The sequence below is a fragment of the Ceratotherium simum genome, chromosome 30, assembly GCF_057802395.1.
Source record: "Ceratotherium simum simum isolate JZ-2026a chromosome 30, ASM5780239v1, whole genome shotgun sequence".
Taxonomy (NCBI): Eukaryota; Metazoa; Chordata; class Mammalia; order Perissodactyla; family Rhinocerotidae; genus Ceratotherium; species Ceratotherium simum.
The window spans coordinates 8,067,761-8,086,520 of NC_141929.1; the positions used below are offsets into that span (position 1 = coordinate 8,067,761).

General features: G+C 52.9%; 1 protein-coding gene across 1 annotated transcript in view; it reads right to left on the reverse strand.

Moving 5' to 3' along the window:
- Window positions 1-18,760, reverse strand: part of CMIP (c-Maf inducing protein) — a 239,097-nt gene that overhangs the window by 80,422 nt on the left and 139,915 nt on the right. The window contains exons 2-3 of the mRNA XM_087419884.1: window positions 12,539-12,664; window positions 1,829-1,879 (exon numbers count right to left, since the gene is read on the reverse strand). Of these exons, the coding sequence (XP_087276010.1) occupies window positions 1,829-1,879; window positions 12,539-12,664 (177 nt within the window). The remainder of the gene's footprint in view (window positions 1-1,828; window positions 1,880-12,538; window positions 12,665-18,760) is intronic.

Here is an 18,760-nt window from a genome sequence, read left to right on the forward strand (position 1 = left end):
AGCAGAGCTCTGTGGAAACCACTAGAGACAGCCTCTCCCTTGACACTGATCTCGGCCACCTCTTCAATGACGGCTCCTCCCAGCCCACTGGGTGGGCAGTACGTCTCCAAGTACTTTCTGCCTCCTCCTGAGCTAAGAAACAAGCAAGGCGATCACCTACTGAGGGCTCACATGGAAAACACACAGGGAGAATGGGGCGGGGGGCGGGGGGGACGATGGACAGACGACTCTAGGCAGCCGTTGTCTGTGGCAGTGAAATGGCCCCCTCCTTCAGGCAGCCCCCTGACCACCGCCACCTGTTATCCCCCCCTCCTTCTCAACTGCTCTGGCATTTAACTCCCAGGTGGCCTCCAGCAGGTCCTGACGTACGCCCTGCCTGTCCTGGGACACACCTGGCCACAGAGAGCCAGGCCTTAGGGACGCCCTCCCTGCAGAAATTGAGCTCTCAGCAGCACCTGCTGACTCTGTGAGCAGGCATGTGCCACCTCGTCTCCTCAGCTGCCACTGGGAGCCTTCTGCCTGCATTCAGAAACCTATAGGTAGGGGAAAGACCTCGACTTGAACCCTGCCTCAGGCTCTTACTAGCCATGGGAGTTGGGCTCCAGTCTGAGCCTCACCGTTCCCATACACAAAATGAGAGCAATGATAATAATCAACCTTATGAGGCTGTGGCGGGGTGAAAAGGACACGGTGAGCCTAGCCTCATGTTCCTGGCACACAGTAGGTGCTCAATAAATGCTAGTCCTTTTCCTTCTCAGCCCTAACTTGGAGACTCACAGTCAGCCTCTGAGACTGCCACCCAGGCACAAAGAGGGGACCTGCAGCTGTCAGGGGGAAAGGAGGGGAGTGGCCCTCTTTGGGACCAGGAATGCGATTTTCCGGGGTTGTGTTTCCGTCCTCCGCCCGGCTGTGATGAGAGCCCCCCAGAGGCACGAGAGGAATTTGGAATGTTCCCTTGGTCATCCCAACATGGCACATGGCCTTAAGCCCTGCACAGGGCCAGCTGCCCATCCTCCATGGCTCTCCAGCTTACTGTAAAGATGACAGCTCAGGACATGTACGGGTCATTCCAGCCACACTCTGCTGGCTCCACAAGGCCACAGGCCTGTCACAGCTTATTCTAAACTAAAAGATCAGAAGGTGGAGAGACAGGGAGGTGGGACTCAAAAGAAAGCTGACCGCACGTTCCACAGCCTGGTCCTGAGCCATGGAGCAGAACGTGGACTCCCCACGGGGCTGGGAGGACCCTTCTCAGCAGATCTGGCCCCTGGGTCTTGAAACTGACCAGTAGAGGACTAATTCCCCTTTGTGCTAAAAGGCTCTGGCCCATCTCATGCAGAGCCGGAACCGGGAAATTAGGCCAAAGAACCAGGTAACTGAAAGGAAGTGAAGACTAGGGAAATACGGTTGGATTTTTGAATCTCTGGTAAATTTACCTTTGGTGCAGCCTTCAGAAGTTACTTTCAACCCAGGATCTGGAGCCCTTGAAGTCCTGCCACCCCCATTCCCCCAGGCGCGCCCCTGTTCTGAGAGCAAGCAGCTCCACGATCCTTGTGGAAGCAGACACAATGCTACAAGGCTCATGAGCAAAGTCAACGGCCAACAGGGCGGGGATGCCGTTTCACCACTGCGGGGAGAAAGGCATCGAACATCACTGTGTGAGCAGGAGAGGCTTTTCTACGATAGAGCAAAGCTCCTCAGCTGGGCCTCCGGGAGGCAAGAGCCTCCACCTTCACGCCTCGAGACGACAGACCAGCTTCACGCCAGCACCACCAGCTGCCCAAGACAGAGGCGGCCGCCTCAAACAAGCACCCGAGGCAGGACTTACCTTCCACTGCAGAGAATGGAACCACTGGTCTCGCAGGTAGCTGTTGGCAGCCTGCAACGACAAGAACAGGACAGCAAGGTTGGTCACCAGCCTGCAGCACGTCAGAACATTCTAGTGGCCAGCATGCGAGCCCCAGCCTGCTCTGTCCGACAGTCTGCTCTGTGACCCTCACAGGACTTCCGAGGGGTTCACCAAGCTGAACTCTTTGGGTGCAAAATCGAAACAGAAGTGGTAACCAGGGGGACTTTTCTGAAATAAGTCATTGCTGCCACTGTGCTTATTCTGCTGGGTATGGGTGACTTCAGACACTGGTGGCTGGAAGAGCTTTACACATCTTGACTTATTTAGGATCACAGGAAGGGCCAGGATGAATGCGGAGGAGGCATGGGGGTGTGATGATGACGGCGGGAGCTGTCTGGGCCTCCTTTGTAACAAGGACTGCTCTGGGCACCTGGCGCTTGTTACCCACATCTTCTCTTTTCAGTCCTCACAACAGCCCTGTGAGGTGGGTAACATTGTGCCCATTTCACAGAGGGAAAAACTGGCCTCATGTCAACTAAGTGCATTCAGACTCAGACAGCCTGGCTTCCAGCCGATGTAACCACAGCTCCTCCCGCCAACTGCAGACAGTCGTGGGAGAAGGCCTCAGCCCTGAACTCAGGCTGACCTAGAACTCAAGCAAAACCTTCATTGATCCACGCCACCTGAGATCAGAGACCTGGGCGACTCAGCCTCGATTTTCTCATCTGTAAAATGGGGACAACATCCTCGATCTTGCAGGGATGCTGTGAGGATGAGGAACGACTCCTGTGAAGCATCTAGAACCGTGTTTGGCACACAGTAGGTGGTCAAACAAAAATGCAGCCAATGTCATTATTGTCACCATCACCATCAACATTAAATAACGTGGCCTGAGGAAGTCCCTATCGATTCTGAGGTGTGTTGCTGCTGCTCCCACCGGCGGGTCTAGTGGATTTGCTGGTGGCAATAGCAATATTTACAGCATGTTTCACGCGCGCCAGACACAGCACTAAGCCCTTGGCATGGACTGGCTCCTTTCAGTCCTCGCAAGTCTGCCCTGGGAAGCTGGTACTGTCAGCATCGTCATCCCTGTGGTACAGATCAGGAAACCAAGGCTCGGGAGGTTAAAAACTTTCCCATGGCTCACAGCCAGCAGGTGGGGGCCAGGTGGCTGGACTCACGCTGCAAACTACAATGTTCCAAGTTTTCCGGTGACCACCCCCAAGGGCAGAAATGCAGTGTCCACTTCCGCCTGACTCCACAGCCCTCTGCTCCAGTGACCTGACGCCGATGGTGAACAGACTCTCACAAAGGCCAGAGCTCTCTCCAAGCACGAACGTCCACTTTCTGCCCCCAACCCACACAAACACACACGTGCACACATGCATGCACAAGCATGCACAACTCCGGGACACTTTCATTCAAGGAGATCCAGATAACTACCCCCACCTCCTCACCCAAACCATCGATGACACAGCAGCCGCTCTCCCAGGGCAGAGTTCGGGGAAATCTCTGGGCTTGAATAAACGAAGCGGTTCAGTGGCCTGTGCAGCAGGGAATCGAGCTCAGAGACTTGTTCCAAAGCCTGAACAGATTCACACCAGCACCTGGAGGCAAGGTGAGTTTGTGTTTCTGCCCTGAGTGGGGAGAAGGCTAGGGGACACCCTCTGTGTGATGCAGGGACATCAGCAGTGGTTGAGTCTCCAACAGACCTGGGTTCAAGTCCTGGTTCTGCCATGGTCTAGAAGTGTGACCTGAGCAAGTCCTCTGATGACACAAAGCCTGTGACACCTCACTGGGGAGGTGGACGCTGAAAGGGAGTCTGCCATGGGGACCAGCAGCACCTTGGAGAGTACGTGGCTGGGTCACTTCCTGTTAGCGCTGACCGAGCTCTGTGGTCTCATGACAATTCTCGTTCATTAGAATGAGAAAATACATCCCATGCTCAGGAGAGTGGTGCAAAGATCCCAAACAATGAGCTAATCCATGTCAATGCTTCCTGAGCGCAGTGCCTGGCACCTGTAGACACTCTGCAAACAGCAGGGAGCAGCACCAGAGGCAGCCACGGCCGGAGCGGAGCTGATAAATGTGTAACGACAGGCTCTCCGGGATAGAGGGGCCCCGATCACAGCACGTGCCAACCCCCGCGCCATGAAAGATCCCACCTGGCTGATTCCGTGCTACAAGGGGGACGGCCCTGGACCAGAGTTGGGAAGAGACGCACACGATTGGCTCTTAGGAGCCGGTACAAGCCAGAATGAGCTGGCTCCATATGCTCCTGGTCCACAACAATTTCTATGTTTTTTAACACACCAAGGTGGCCAGAGAGAGGGACAGGTGTGGTAGGCCGAATAAAGGACCCCCCAAGATTGTCCACATCTTAATCCCCTGTGAATATGTTATCTTAGGTGGCAAAGGGGCTTTGCAGACATCATTAAGTTAAGGATCTTGAGATGGGAGGTCATTCTGGATGATCTGGGTGAGCCAGTGTAGTCACAAGGTCCTTATAAGAGGGAGGCAGGAGGTCAGAGAGTCAGAGACGGAAGTAGGGGCTGGAGTGATATGGCCACAGGCCAAGGAAGGTTCCCCAGGGCCTTGGCCAGGACCACCTTCCCTGCTTGACTTCCCTGTACTCCTTCCGGCCACTCTTAGACCCTTATCCCATGCCCACAGGATTGGGAAAGGAAGCAGGAACCAGGAGGATTAACTGCTACCTTCCCAGTGTGGCTGGTGTTAAAAACTTTGCTGAGTGAATGAATTACACGTAAGGCAAAGAGCAGAGATACCAGCCAAGGAACAGTCTTGCTGCCCAGCTCCCCTGCGCCTCCTTCCCTGGGGAGGCAGAGAGAGCAAAGGTCTCTCTCCCACTCCACCAGCCAGGCTCATTACTCCCCAGCCTGACTGGGAAGAGAGGTGGAATGGAGAGGCTGGCTGCCCTTCAGAGGAAGACAGAGGCCTCGGCTGTATTCGTCCATTATAACGAACGAGGCTCTTTGAATCACAGGCTCACAGGGATTTCAAGGATCACCCTGTCCAGGGACTCTCAGGCTTGGGAGATTTACGGGAACCTGAAACCCTTTGAGAACCTGAAACAAACTATGGACTCACTCTCAAGTAATGTACACACTGTGCACACACCACACACACAATTGTGCATGCAGATTCAGAATATACCATGGACCACAGGTGAAGGACCCAACTCTAGCCCAACCTTTCCTCTCCTGCCCTGTTTCTGATGAGGAATCTAAGGCCCAGACTTGCTGTGGTCTCATCAGTGTCCTTCCCCAGTGTTTCCAGCTCTCCTTCTAGCACGTAGCAGGTACAGAGAGCCATTCGTTGCTTTGGCCAACGAAATGTGAGCTGACGTGACCTGCGTCACTTCCAGGGGAAGCCTTTAAGAACCAGTGCACTATCTAGTAGGCTCCCTTCCCCCCGGCCTGGTAACCAGAAACGTTCCAGATGGTATGTGCTCCACCAGCAGAGGCCCCAGCTGTCCCAAGACGGACACGCAGCGTGAGTGAGAAATACTCCTTTGCTGTTTTAAGCCACCTAGAATCTCGGGCTGCTTGTCACTGCAGCGTCACCTATTGTAACCTGGCTGGCCTTGTTTCTTGTCTGGCTCTCACACAGAGTGCACCCCACCAGGAGCACTCTGCCTTCTTGCCCTCCCTCGTCGCCTGCTGAACTCCCTGCCCTTCAGGCCTCACCTGAAATGTCACTTCTCCAGAATGCCTGTCTCAGTGGTCCCTTCCCCCTCACCACCCCTGACCACATCAGGTGATGACACCTCATCAACAGATCACACTGTCTTGTAATCGCTTGTTTCTTTGTTCTTCTTCCTCTCCAGGCTGCGGGCTCTGTGAGGTCAGGGACCACATCTGACTTATTCACTCTCCAGGTCCACGAAACCTGGATAGATGTTTGTTCAGTGGAAGATTGGCTGACTTGTTGAATGAATGAATGATTGATTGGATGGATACATGGATAGATGGATGGGTGGGTGGATGGCTGGCTAGAAGGATAGATGGATAGATGGATGGTTGGCTGGATGGATGGATAAATGGATGGGTGGGTGGATGGCTGGCTAGAAGGATAGATGGATGGATAAATGGATGGGTGGGTGGATGGTTGGCTGGAAGGCTGGGTGGATGGATGGAAGGGTGGATAGATGGATGGATGGATAAATGGATAGGTGGATGGATGGATAGATAGATGAGTGGATGGATGGATGGGTGGATAGATGAGTGGACAGACACATGGATAAACGGATGGGTGGGTGGACAGACGGATGGATGGATGAAGCATCACTATACTCATTCTGCTCACTGAAGAAAATTTCATGTGCAGTAAAACTTCAAAAGAACCATTCAGTCTTGATACCCTCTCTTCCCCAAGTTGTACTTGACTAAGACTCTAGAAATAATCATGGCAGTCTCTTCCTGAACACCTACTATGTACGGCACAATGACAGGTATTTTACATGTAATGTTACTGACCCTCACAACATTCAAGGAGACAGGTATCATGGGTCCAGTTCATAGATAAAGAAGAGGCCCAGAGAGGTTATTCCTGCTGCCTGAGGTCACACAGCTAGAGCATGGTAGAGCTGGGCTGGGACTCAGTCTGACCTCACTGCCTGCTCTCTCTACTGTCTACCCTGCAACATGAGAGCCATGTGCCTGAGCTCTTTTGGGCTCCAGGAACTGGGCTGGGAAATCTCAAAGCATTATGCTGACAAAGGGGAAGGAGGAAGGACTGGGCAGCTGTTCCAATCACCAAGAGGCCCCACCCCACAGATAAGAGGGTGGGCCAGACCTTTCCTCCAGAAGAGGGGGAGGCAGCTGGCGGTGCAGCCACCGCATCCTCACGGCCACTTCCCCTCTTGCTGATGGAGTTAGAGAGGTCGTAATGAGGCTGGGCCATAACTACTCCTTCCTTTGGCTTGTCTGGTTTTGAAAAAGGACAGAGCCTCTGGGGACATCCGGAATCCCAGCGCCGGCATCTCTAAGTGTCTTCCAAGGAAAGGGAGAGTGGACAGGGCTGTGCCTGGCCTACGGGAGAGGGCAAGTTTCTGCATAATCCCCATCCTCGGGTGGCCGAACCAGGATGTCACAGGGCACAGCTTGGAGTCCTGAGGGTCACTCGGGAGCCTCAACCCGAGCATGGGAAAGAGCCCTGGAAGCAGGCAGGCCTGCTCAGGCCAGCGCCAACTTCTCCTGCTGATAAATCTTTCTAATGCTGAGAGGGCCTCGTTCCAGGCAAATTCTGCCTAATTTCCTCTTTGAAAGTTGCCAAGTTCTCTCTGATTGTTGTATTGTCTCGAGAGGTAAGAAAAACAGCCAAGGGTGCACAGGGGTGACTTCTTAGGGAAAAAACAGCACGTGCTTTTCAGACCGGAAAGGTCTTTCTCTCCAGCTTCCAGTAAGAAGAGACCCTGCCCTGTCTCTGCCCCTGCTGCCAGTGTCAGGGTAAACAGTTGCCCGGCCCCCCGAGAGACTTTCTGGAACATCAATGAGAACAGCAGGTCTTGGAAATCATTTCAGAAAGAAGCAAAAGGCCTTGGGGAAGGAAAGTCTCATTGTTTTCGGCCCCAGCCGAAACCTTGTTTTAGGAGCAGTGGGCTCTGTCCACTTCTCAAGGATGGGCAGAAACCCAACTGCGAGGCAGAAGTCTCCAGAAGATGATCTGCAGCCACACAGCTCTTTAATTGCCCCTACTCCACCCCATGAGCCGGCAAGGCACCCCCTGGGATGCTTTGATTGTACCGTTTCATACTTATGTAGTTACCTCCTCACAGTGAAACACCAGCAGAAAGGGCATGAAGGGAGGAGGGAAGATAAATAGGTCCTTTCTGTAACCAGGGATTCTAATAACACGGCATTAGGGAGCTCACGTTGAAAAGCACAAAGCATCCAGAAACACACCAATTGGACCCAGGCTGGAAGGCGTGGAGCCTCTGTCTGGAGACCTGACCTGCTGGCAGACTGCTCGGCTGTCCGGGCTGGGGAGAAGGTACGTTTGCCTCAGAGCGTCTCTTAACCTTCCTTGAACTCAGATAGGTCAGTTCCCAGACGTCTGAGTGAGGCACCGACTCCAAATCTAACAAAGCACCTTTATAAGGAGGTCCCCGGGAGAGGGTTGGAGAGAGAAGAGGGAGGAATGGAGAGAGCAGGAGGGACACAGAGAGAGTTAAGTCGAGATGCACAGAGAGAAGGGCACAGGGTGCAGCGAGGTGTAGAAGGAAGCCCAGAGAAGGACACCAGACAAAGAGAAACCACAAGAGAAGCAGAAAATGAAATAGAGCAAGAGAGAGAGAGAAGAGGAGGGGAGAGGATAGAAGCGGAGGGGAGAGAGAGAGAAAAAGTGTCAGAGAGAGACAGAGAAATCAGACACACACATACAACAGAGAACCTGAAAGAGAGAAGGAGAGACAGAGGGACCAGGCAGGCTAGGGGAGGGACCCCCGAAAGTCCCTGACATCACCCCTACGGAGAGAATAGCTGTGCCACAGGCAGCAGGATGGGACCCCACTCAGGGCTGCAGGAATGCTGGAATACTAAAGACTCCCTTGCATTCCGAGGTTACTTCCCCTGGGAGGGGGGTCCAGTGCACAGAGCATGGGTCAAAATGGGAAGTTCTAGGGTCCGGCCCCATCCAATAGAACTTCCTGTGACGATGGAAATGTTCTTTATCCGCACTGTCCAATACGGTAGCCGCCAGCTATATGTGGCTACTGAGCATTTGAAATGCGGCTAGAGGACTGAGAAACTGCATTCTTCATTTGACGTAATCAATTAAATTTAAATGCAGACAACCCAGTGTGGCTAGTGGCTGCTGTGGGGACAGCACAGCTCCAGGCATCTTCATTCCTCAGCCGACCAGAAGCACCCACACGAAGCTCTGCAAGTCGGCCTTGGCCCCTGCGCACACCTGGCTGCTCCTCAGTCCTCCTGCCCACCTCTCTGTCACACCACAGCTCCGGGTCCTGTCATGTGAAAGGGGACAAGCCCAGAGCAAAGGATCCCACCGACTGTCACAACTGCATGTGAGGAGTGCCTGCCCGGCACCTCAGGCTACCACCCCGGGCTCCAGGTGCCCCCCGGCCGCCCCATAACCACACAGACCTCCCAGCCTGGAGCCCCTCTCCACGATGACTCGGAACCCATTTACATAACCAGATGGCCACACGCCACCCATGAATCACGGGAGGGAGAGGGAGGAGGGGGATGACAAGAAGGAAGCAAGGTAGAAGCCGATGGGAATGACAGCAAGGGAGAGACCCGGCGGGCAGGGGCGGGGCTGCACGCACCTGGGCTCCCGGGTGATGGGGTGGAGGCTGGGTCTGCGTCCCCTGCCCTAGCTCGGAATCCAGCTCTGGATCCTAGGAGCCGCTGGCCCCCGCCTCCTCTTCCTCCTGCTCTCCTGCTCCAGCCTCTGGCTCCTGGGCTCTGCGTCCACTGGAGCAGGGGGCAGTCACAGGCCAGCCCGCCTGCTCGTCAGCACGGCAGGGGGAGCTCTGACGTGAGGCCACTGCCCCAGCCAGGCGAGTCATCACAGCCGGCCCGCAGCCATAGCCTGGGTTAAAGGGACATTCCAGGCGATGCCCAGTGACCCGCATCCCTCACAGCCTCACTGCTCCTCTGTTCCCAGGGCGAGTGAGGCTCCCAGTCCTTGGGGGCATGCTGTCCCCTCCAGCCCCAGAAGCTCTGAGGCCCTCCTGCCGGTGGAGCAGCGACCACTATACCCAGGGAGATGGCAGCTCAGGAACTCCCTCCTCTAGCTGGACTATTTCAAGGGTTTCCCTCTCTCCTGCCTCCCTCTGGCACTCACACATCCAGCCCCCTCTGCCCTACAATCAGACTGGCCCCCTATTGTTCCCTCTATCCCTTAAGAGCTTTCAATGGCTCCCTATTGCCCTCAGAATAGAGCTGTGGCTTCTTCACTCAGCTAACAAGACCCGTGTGATCTGGCTGTGACCCTACAGCTCTGGATGCACCCACAGGGTCCTGACTCCCCTCCCATCTCCTTCAGGGCAGCAAATACCCCCTCCCCCACAGTCACACGGTACACCTGCATTCCCTCTGCCCAGAGTGTGTACCCCCATCCTGGCACACTCCTACGTCCCTCTACGCCCAGCTCTAACGTTGCCATCCCGGGAGAGCCTTCTCTGGCATCCCTGGGGCAAGTGAGTCACTCTCTGCCCTGGGCTCCCAGTCATCCGGGACTTGCTTCTATTTTAGCTGTTATCTCTCTGGTCATTTGTTTATGGCTCTGTCTCCCAGGGGCCTGAGCTCTTTAAGGACAGGGCTGAGGGCTTATTCACCTTCCTCCCCCGGCTCAGGGCTCTGTGGTTCAATAAGATTTTCTTGGCATCCTTCCCTCTTCTCACCTTTCCACAGAATCCTGTTCTTGCCCCCAATCTTCCACCGCTGCTCTCGCCAAGCCCAAGGAGGCCGGAACTAACCACCCCCTTCACACACTCGGCTGCAGCCATCAAGTGGGCAGGAAGGACAGAGAGGAAGGCTCTGCAGGCTGGAGGTGAGGAGGGAAAAGGTGAGGGAAGATAAAAGGAAAACTGCTGAGTACAGAGTGTGAGACTGAAGCAGAAAGGAGACGGGCAGGGAAGGTGTGTTTGAGTGTCCTCCAAGAGATGACAGTAAAGAACGGGATTTCTCGAAAGGGTGTTTAGCTGTTACACTCAGCATGTAGAGCTCAGCATTCCTCAGAGGCCGAACTGCGTGCCTCTTGGCCCCAATGTTGTTATGCAATCCAGTGGGCCCCCCCCTTTTTTTTTTGCTGAGGAAGATTAGCTCTGAGCTCACATCTATGCCAATCTTTCTCTATTTTGTACGTGGGTTGCCACCACAGCATGGCTGATGAGTGGAGTAGGTCTGCACCCAGGATCCGAACCCACGAACCCAGGCTGCCGCAGGGGAGCATGCCGAATTTTAACCACTATGCCATGGGGCCGGCCCTGCCAATGGCCACTTTTCAAACAGGTTTTAAGGAACTTCTCTTTGGGCTCAGAGCCGGTCTCCCCGGAGTGACAAAGTTAGAAAGAAAATGCTCCTAAAAGAAAGGCCAGGACAGACCGTTCTCCCAATGACAAGAGAGTACTTTCTCTCTAGACGAGGGGTTTCTGACTTGGGATCCCTGCTGGAAATTGGGGTGGCTCTCCCTGAAATGATACAGAACATGTCACACGTATGTACTGCAGTGGCCATGTGACGTTTTTCTGCCACAATTCCTTTCTTGGTGGACCCACCTCTCCCTGGCCCCAGGGTCCTGGTAGGGCTATGAAAGTGCACAACTGCCTGTGGTCAAGGGTAGGCATGTAACCCATGGCAGGGTATTCCCTGGGGTGCAAGGGACTACTGCAGAGCCACTCGGGAACCTTCCATGAGACTTGATAGAAAGACAGTGGAAGGAAAAAGGGCTGTCACATTTTAAAGGATTACAAGATCCAAGAATGCGGCTTGAGATTGCGAGAAGTCCATCCTTCCCACCATATGGAGAGATCCTGCCTGACAATGAAGCCAACACAGAAGCAGAGCCAGGAGACGGAGAGAGAGACACTGAATATTAATGATCTCATTTGACTCCTGGATCCAGCTTTGCCTGACTAGTTACTTTAATATATTTATAGCATCAAATCCTCTTTTTGCTTCAGATAATTTGAACGATGTCTATATCATTTCCAAACAACAGTCCTGACCAACACACGTGAAATGCACACTTTTCCGAGGAGACAGCTCCTACTTTCAATCAAAGTCTCAAAAGACTTTGATCAGTGAGAAGTAAGAAATCTCCTCGCTCAAACAGAGCAAAAGGTAGCATCTGTTGCTTACTTGCTTTTTACAACCTTTTAAGGCCTAACAACAAGCCCATATACCTCAGTTTCCTCATCTGTAAAAAGGAGATCAGAAGACCTATTTCTCAGGTTTCTTCTTTTTTTTTTTGTGAGGAGATCAGCGCTGAGCTGACATCTGCCAACCCTCCTCTTTTTTTGCTGAGGAAAACTGGCCCTGGGCTAACATCTGTGCCCATCTTCCTCCACTTTACATGGGACGCCGCCACAGCATGGCTTGCCAAGCGGTGCTTCAGTGCACGCCCGGGATCCGAACCGGCGAACCCTGGGCCGCCGCAGCTGAGCGCGCACACTTAACCGCTTGCGCCACCGGGCCGGCCCCTCAGGTTTCTTAAGAAAAATAAAAACACAACACGTAAAGCTCCTAGACTGTCGCAGGCATGCAGTAGGAGCTCAATCCATGCACATTCCCTTTTCCTTTCCCCACCGTGAGCCCCAGTTTACCCCTTTCTCATACTTGGAGGAAAAAACTCCCTAAGTTAACCTTTCCTCCTGACAGTTGGCCGTCTCCCTTGGAGGAAAGACAGGCGGGTGAGTGCGGGGACGGGGGCAGAACTGCTCATTCGTGTTTATTTATTTATTATTATTATTTTTTTATAATTTTATTTATTTATTTTTTTCCCCCAAAGCCCCAGTAGATAGTTGTATGTCATAGCTGCACATCCTCCTAGTTGCTGTATGTGGGACGCCGCCTCAGCATGGCCGGAGAAGCGGTGCATCGGTGCGCGCGCGGGATCTGAACCCGGGCCGCCAGCAGCAGAGCGCGCGCACTTAACCGCTAAGCCACGGGGCCGGCCCTTATTCGTGTTTATTTATCCTACCTGCAGGAGGACCGTTCCCCCAGGAACCGTGAGCTGTAAACAGTACTTCGGGGCGTTCTCCCAGGACAGCAGCTGAACATCTTCAATAGCGCTGTAGGAGACCGAGTTTTCCATGTACCCAGTTGGCTGCAGCAAAAAAAGAAAAAAGACATGCATGGGTTACAAGATCAGGCACAACATCTGCTCCTCAGAAGAAGGTTCCAGAAAACATCCCCACACTGGCAACAAGCAAACTGAGCTGGTACAGAAACCCAGCAACTTCAGAGACCAAAGGAACTCTGAATTTCCCAGCTGGCAGCGTCCAGTTGGAGAGGAGGGGCAGTGGGGGAAACACGTGCTTGGAGGCACCGAGTGGGGACTAGACTGGGGCACCTGAGGGAAGGCCCGAAGATTGTTCTCCTGGCGTCCATGGAGCCCAGCGCAGGGTGGAGCCTGGATCCCTCCCTCCCTCACTGTGTGCAAGCTGCCACCCTTCCCTGCCTAGGAAGCAGTCACAGCCCCCCACTGGTCTCCCCGCCTTGTCTCTCCGCACAGATATGCGCTCTCCACTCAGCACCCAGGGCCACGTTCCAAGTCGGCAAACCCAACCCCCACTCCCCTGCTGAGCATCCTTCAATGGCTCCCAGTGGCCCAACCACAAAATCCACGATCCCATCTCCCATCAACAGGCCTACAGGTCTGGTCTCGCTTCTGCCTCCAGCCACTCCCACCCCACCCTGGGAACTTCTCTCCCTTTCTGTGCTCCCTGACACGGGCCCACTGACGGCACCAAAAACTCAGCCTGCTCTCATCCCAAAAAGGCTGTGGGCCCACCCCTGGCACCTCCTCCTCTACTCAATGGGACTTCTGGGGGGAACCTGCAACCCTGTGGAACCCATAACCCACCGGGTCACATCCCCCCCGTGCCCTCTGTGCCCACCACACCCGGGTTAATTACTGTGGACTTGTATCATGTGCCCTCTGTTTGATGTCTGCCTGCTGGCCAGGCTGCACTCCGGGAGGTCAGGCTCCTGTCTTGGTCCTTGCTCTCTCTCCCCAGTGCCTGGCACATGGCGAGGGCACAAGAACTTGTGTTGAAAGAAAGAAGGACAAAGCTATCTATCCTCGGTCAGCTCTGGGGTGAGAGTGGGGCAAAAGAAATTCACAGCCACTCACTGCTCTGTGAGTGAGTTCCACCGTCACAGAGAGAAGGCGCCAAGGGGATGCACTGGCTACCAGGGACCAGCAGTGTCCTTGTCACTCTGGCCCCAGGAAGTCAGACTTCAGCAGAATCAGAGGCGAGTGTAGCACAGCTGAGAACAGCAGCTAATATCTCCTAAACCTGACACACACAAGACTCCCCAGGCACGTGGCAAGTGCCATCTCCTTTAATCCTCATGACAGTCCCACGGAGCAGGTGCCAGGGACATCCCCATTGCACAGATGAGGAAGCTGAGACTCAGGAAGTCATGTGACTTGCCCAAGGTGACCCAGCTGGGAAGGGGTGTGGCCAGGACTGAACTCAGCTACTGACTCTGGAGTCGGTGCCCTGACCACTATGCTGTGCTCAAGCACGAGGCAGGTGCGGTTTCAAATCCAAGGCCCAACAAGGTAATTTTACCATAGGATTTAGGACCTCCAGGAGGTTTTGCAATTTCGATTTCTGTCTGCTGAAGCTGAGATCTGGTGGCGGTGGGGGAGGCGGAGAGCATGAAGGCTTAAGCTGCCTCAAATTTCCCTGATCCAACAATCAGTCACCAGCTCAGGAAGGAAGAGTGACTGATCAGCTGATCTGTTCATTCATTTGTTCGCTCGTCCATTCATCTGACAGATATTTATTAAGCACCCACTATGTTCTAGGCTCCAGCTGGGTGCTGGGGATACAGCAGTGAGTGAGATAGGAGCCCAATGGGGGCAAGAGACAGCAAACAAACAAAATACCCCAATAAATAAACTACTGGACAGTAGCAAGTGCTGCACCAAGAGTCAAAATGTGGTGTGGTGACAGGAGGCTATGAGCTGGAGCTCCGCGGAAAGATGGAGGGAAGGTGCGCCTCAGAGCCCATGGCCAGTGCAAAGGCCCAGGGGCAGGAAGAAGCTGGGAGTGTTCAGGGAGGCAGGGCCAGGGTAAGAAATGCCCTGGAGAGATGGGCAGGCCACTCCCAGAGGGACGTGTAGGCCCAGCTCGGGGTCCTGGTACCACTCCCCGGGGGGGGGACATGGCAGGGGCTTTAGGTAAGTTTCACAGCATCTCTGGGAGGAGTTGGTAGAAGCAGGGAACAGGCTGGAGGCTCCTGCACAGGTCCAGGTGAGCGACGGGACTGCTCACCCCCTGGGGGGATGGGGAGGCAGCCAAGTTCATCCTGCCTTTCTCACCAGCACACGGCCCACCCCTCAGCATGAACCCAGGCAGCTGCATGTCTGATCAAGATGCTTCTATGCGCGGATCCCAGAGGCAGAGGTGTCGGCTCCCCTTCACCTTCTGCCCTCTTCCAGCAGCCCCTGCACTATTACGTTCTCGAAATTCTGCAATAAATGACTCAGCCCTAACAGCACGTCTTGTCCTGAGAGTACCAGTGAAACCAGGGGCCTGGGGACTCGGTTATAGGCTGATTTTCCAAACCCACATTCAAATGTTTACTGTGCGTGCTGCTGGCTGTCTTCTGCCCTGCTGGTGATTCAGCCCCACGACAGCAGGGATTCTCACCTGTTCTGCTCCAAGTGCCTAAACAGAGCCTGTCGTTTAGGAGGTGACTGTTATTTTCTTAATAAATGAAGGAACATTTTCCTAAATAAAAAATGTTCATCCGTGTATTACTTATAGTCACTATGCATAACACACTTGGGAAGATGCTTTTTTTGGTTATTATGCTCAAAAATTAAATTAAAATATTAAAAGTAAATTAATAAATGTTTTAAAAATCTCCTGTAGGAAGCAATGACACCTGGGTGCCTGGTTGCGCCAAAGGCCTTTCCTTGGTGGCCCACATCGCCTCTCTCCCTTTTTAAGGTCTGGTTGGCCTTCAAACCCCTGCCTGCTGACCCCTCAATATGCACAGAGGCCAGAGGACACGGGCTAAGACCTGGCGACCAGTGTATGCGGAAAACTGCCAGACCACACCAAACGATACAGAGACACAAAAACCCGTCCTGAGAATCCCAGCTAGGCTGCAGTGTGACCACAAAGGGGTGAACTCGATCCAAACCAAGGAAGGGCCAGCCTCGCTTCTTTAGAATCGCACCTTGGACACATAAGCAGAAGACCTCGAGGCTTCTACTTCCCATCACAGCCTCCTCGGAAACCCTGAGACACGACGAGGCTCTGTGCTGCCCAGTGCCCGCACCGAGCCCGTGGCAACACGTTCCAGGAGATGACTGCTATTGAGACGTGTGATTTGACACAAGGGAGGGCTCGCTCACCGCGTGCGTCTGCCTTTCTCATGACCCTGCTTTAGCTGCCTCAATGTGGCCTTAATTAGAAGTTGCAACACAGGCTTTTTGGGGAAAGGCTGGGTATAAATAAATACATACTGTTTTTAAAAAGCAGATGTATTGCTTTCCCACCATTTGAAGCAGTATTGGCTAAAAGCAGAACTTGGAGAATCAATGAGACCTGTGTTTGAACCACTTACTGTGTGCGTTTACGCAAGTTACTGCACTTCTCTGAGCCCGTTTCTTCCAGTGGTAAAAGGAGAACTTACCAGAATTATTAGGAGTCTTAAAGGAGATCCAATTTGTCAAGGGTTTAGCACAGCATTTGGAATATACTGAAAAGCTCAGCAAAATGAACTCTGGTGACAAAGACTAAACCTGATCTCTGGGGTCTTCCTCCCCTAAACCCATCATTTTAGTCTACCCATGAGAAAAACCTCAGACAAACCCTAATTGCGGGACATTCCTCAAAACAGTTCTCATCAAAACAAGGAAAGTCTGAGGAACTGTCTCAGCCAAGAGAAGTCTATGGAGACCGGATGACTAAACATCCCGACTGTGGGCTCCTAGGACAGAGAAAGGACACGAGGTAAAAATGAAGGAAATCGGATAAGGTGTGGACTTGAACAACAGCATATCAATATCGGTTCCTTCGTTGTGACAAATGTATCGTGCTCTTGTAAGCTATTAATATTGGGGAAAGGGGGTGTGTGGTACATGGGAATTCTCTGTACCATCTTTGTAACTTTTCTGTACATCTCTAACTGTTTTAAAATAAAGTTTATTAAGAAAAATTAACTGCTGCTGCCGCCACTATTCTTCTTACTATCATCATCGTCGCCGACAGAGCCCAGGCAGGAGCCACGAGGCCTGCAAGGGAAACGGGACAGAGCGGGACTGAGAGCCCCCACACACTGCGCTGTGGATCCGGGTGTGAGCCACCGCCAACCAAGGACCTTCATCCTCGGTACTTTCACACTGTGGGGACGATTTCACAGATAACTGATAATTCCTGGTCATTTGAACATGCCGATCAGAGCTAAAGTGGAGAAGAGATTCCTGCATGGGGTAAAGGCTGAGTTAGATAAGAAAGAAAAATTAAATTCTCCTCCACTTGAGGGAAGCGAGGAAATCCAGCTCTAAGAGGTACATCTAAGAGAACAATAAACAGATTAAAAGTTATTTCTACTTGTAAAAGCAGGGCGAGCTGTCCTGTATGATTCCGTTTATATGACATCTCAGAATATGCAAAACTACAGGGATCGAAATCAGAGCAGCAGTTGCCAGTGGCTGGGACAGGAGGGGACTGGTTACCAAGAGGCATGGGGGAACTTTTTGGGGCGATAGAAATATTCTATATCTCGACTGTGGTGGTGGTTACTTGACTGTACATGTTTGTGGAAACTCACAGATCTGTACACTAAAAGGGTGAATTTTACTGAATGTAAATTACACCCCAAACCTGAGTAAGGCAATGCATGAATAATCAAGATAATTTGGCAGATGATGAACAAACGAAATCTTTCAGATAATATCATATCAAGACCACTCATTAGCACTTTGTATATTACCTTCCTGATTATAAGTTTTTTTACAGAGCCCAAATCTTACAGTACATATGATTTTATAACTTGTCTTTTTTCACATAATGTTACATTGTATGCACATCCCATATTCTGAACAATAATCTCCAGAACTACCATTTTAGTGGCTATAAAATATTCAGCCACCATTTATTTTATCATCACTCCTACCCTCTCCCCCATGGACAGTGCAGTGGTTTCATTTTATGCTACTATAAACAACTCCGCAGTGAACATCCTTGTGAAACATGTTTTTCTACCCTATATTTAGGATTATTTCCTTAAGCCAGATTCCCAGAAATGGAATTACTGGGACAAAGGGTAAGAGCCTATTTTATGTTGTTGCCAGATTGTTCTCATTAAAGAGATACTAAAGAGAACTGGGGAGCCCTGGCTGAGACTTGGTGGCCTTTATCCTGGGTCCCCACCTTGACTGGGTCCTGCTAGAAGCCATGCTCTGACCCACGTGAGTTCAGTGTGACCATCTGGTAGCCAAGCACCCACAAGGTGGCCACACTGGGCGGGTGTGGAATCACAGAAGTCTGCAAGCCGGGGTCCTGGCTCTTGGGGACGCTGCTTTCCCATGGGAGTTGGGGATCAGCTCAGGGGTCTTTTGTCCTTCTGCTCTCTGGGACTGATGAGGGGCTAGTTTGGGGGTGTTGGTGTCTGTCAGACTGGAAGAGAAGACTTTCCCTCTGCTTTTGTTTCTGAGATGAGCTGCTTCCCTGGTGGGGTCTGGGCTAGAGAAAGCAGGGCCTGAGGGGCCTCGTCAGGGCCCCCAGTGACTCCCGAAGGCCTTCAGAGCTGACATCCCAAACTGGGCACCTTCTTGGACTTCCCACGTGTCAAAGTGGGCAGCGAGTGGGGTGACCAAAGGCCCCTGAAACAGCACCCCCCACGAGGCCCCCAGTCTTTGCCTCCCACTGCCTTTCTGGGGAGCCAGCTCCCTCTCGTCTAAACTGCCTGCTGGTTTCCATGGGGATTTCTCTAAAAGTGCTTATGAATCATGACGTCGGAGGCCCCCAAGACAAGGCTCAGGCTGACTCAAGGCACATGTCAGGAAGGTGCGCAGCACGGTTCCTGGGGACGGGAGAGGGAGGAGGCTCCCAGACCCCAAGAGGAGAAGCTGGTCTGGAAACACTCGCCCTCCACAAGCATGCTCCCGAGGCTGGAGGATGTGGGAGGCTGGGAAACCTTGCTTAGCTGGGGCCCTGGGCTGCGAACAGCA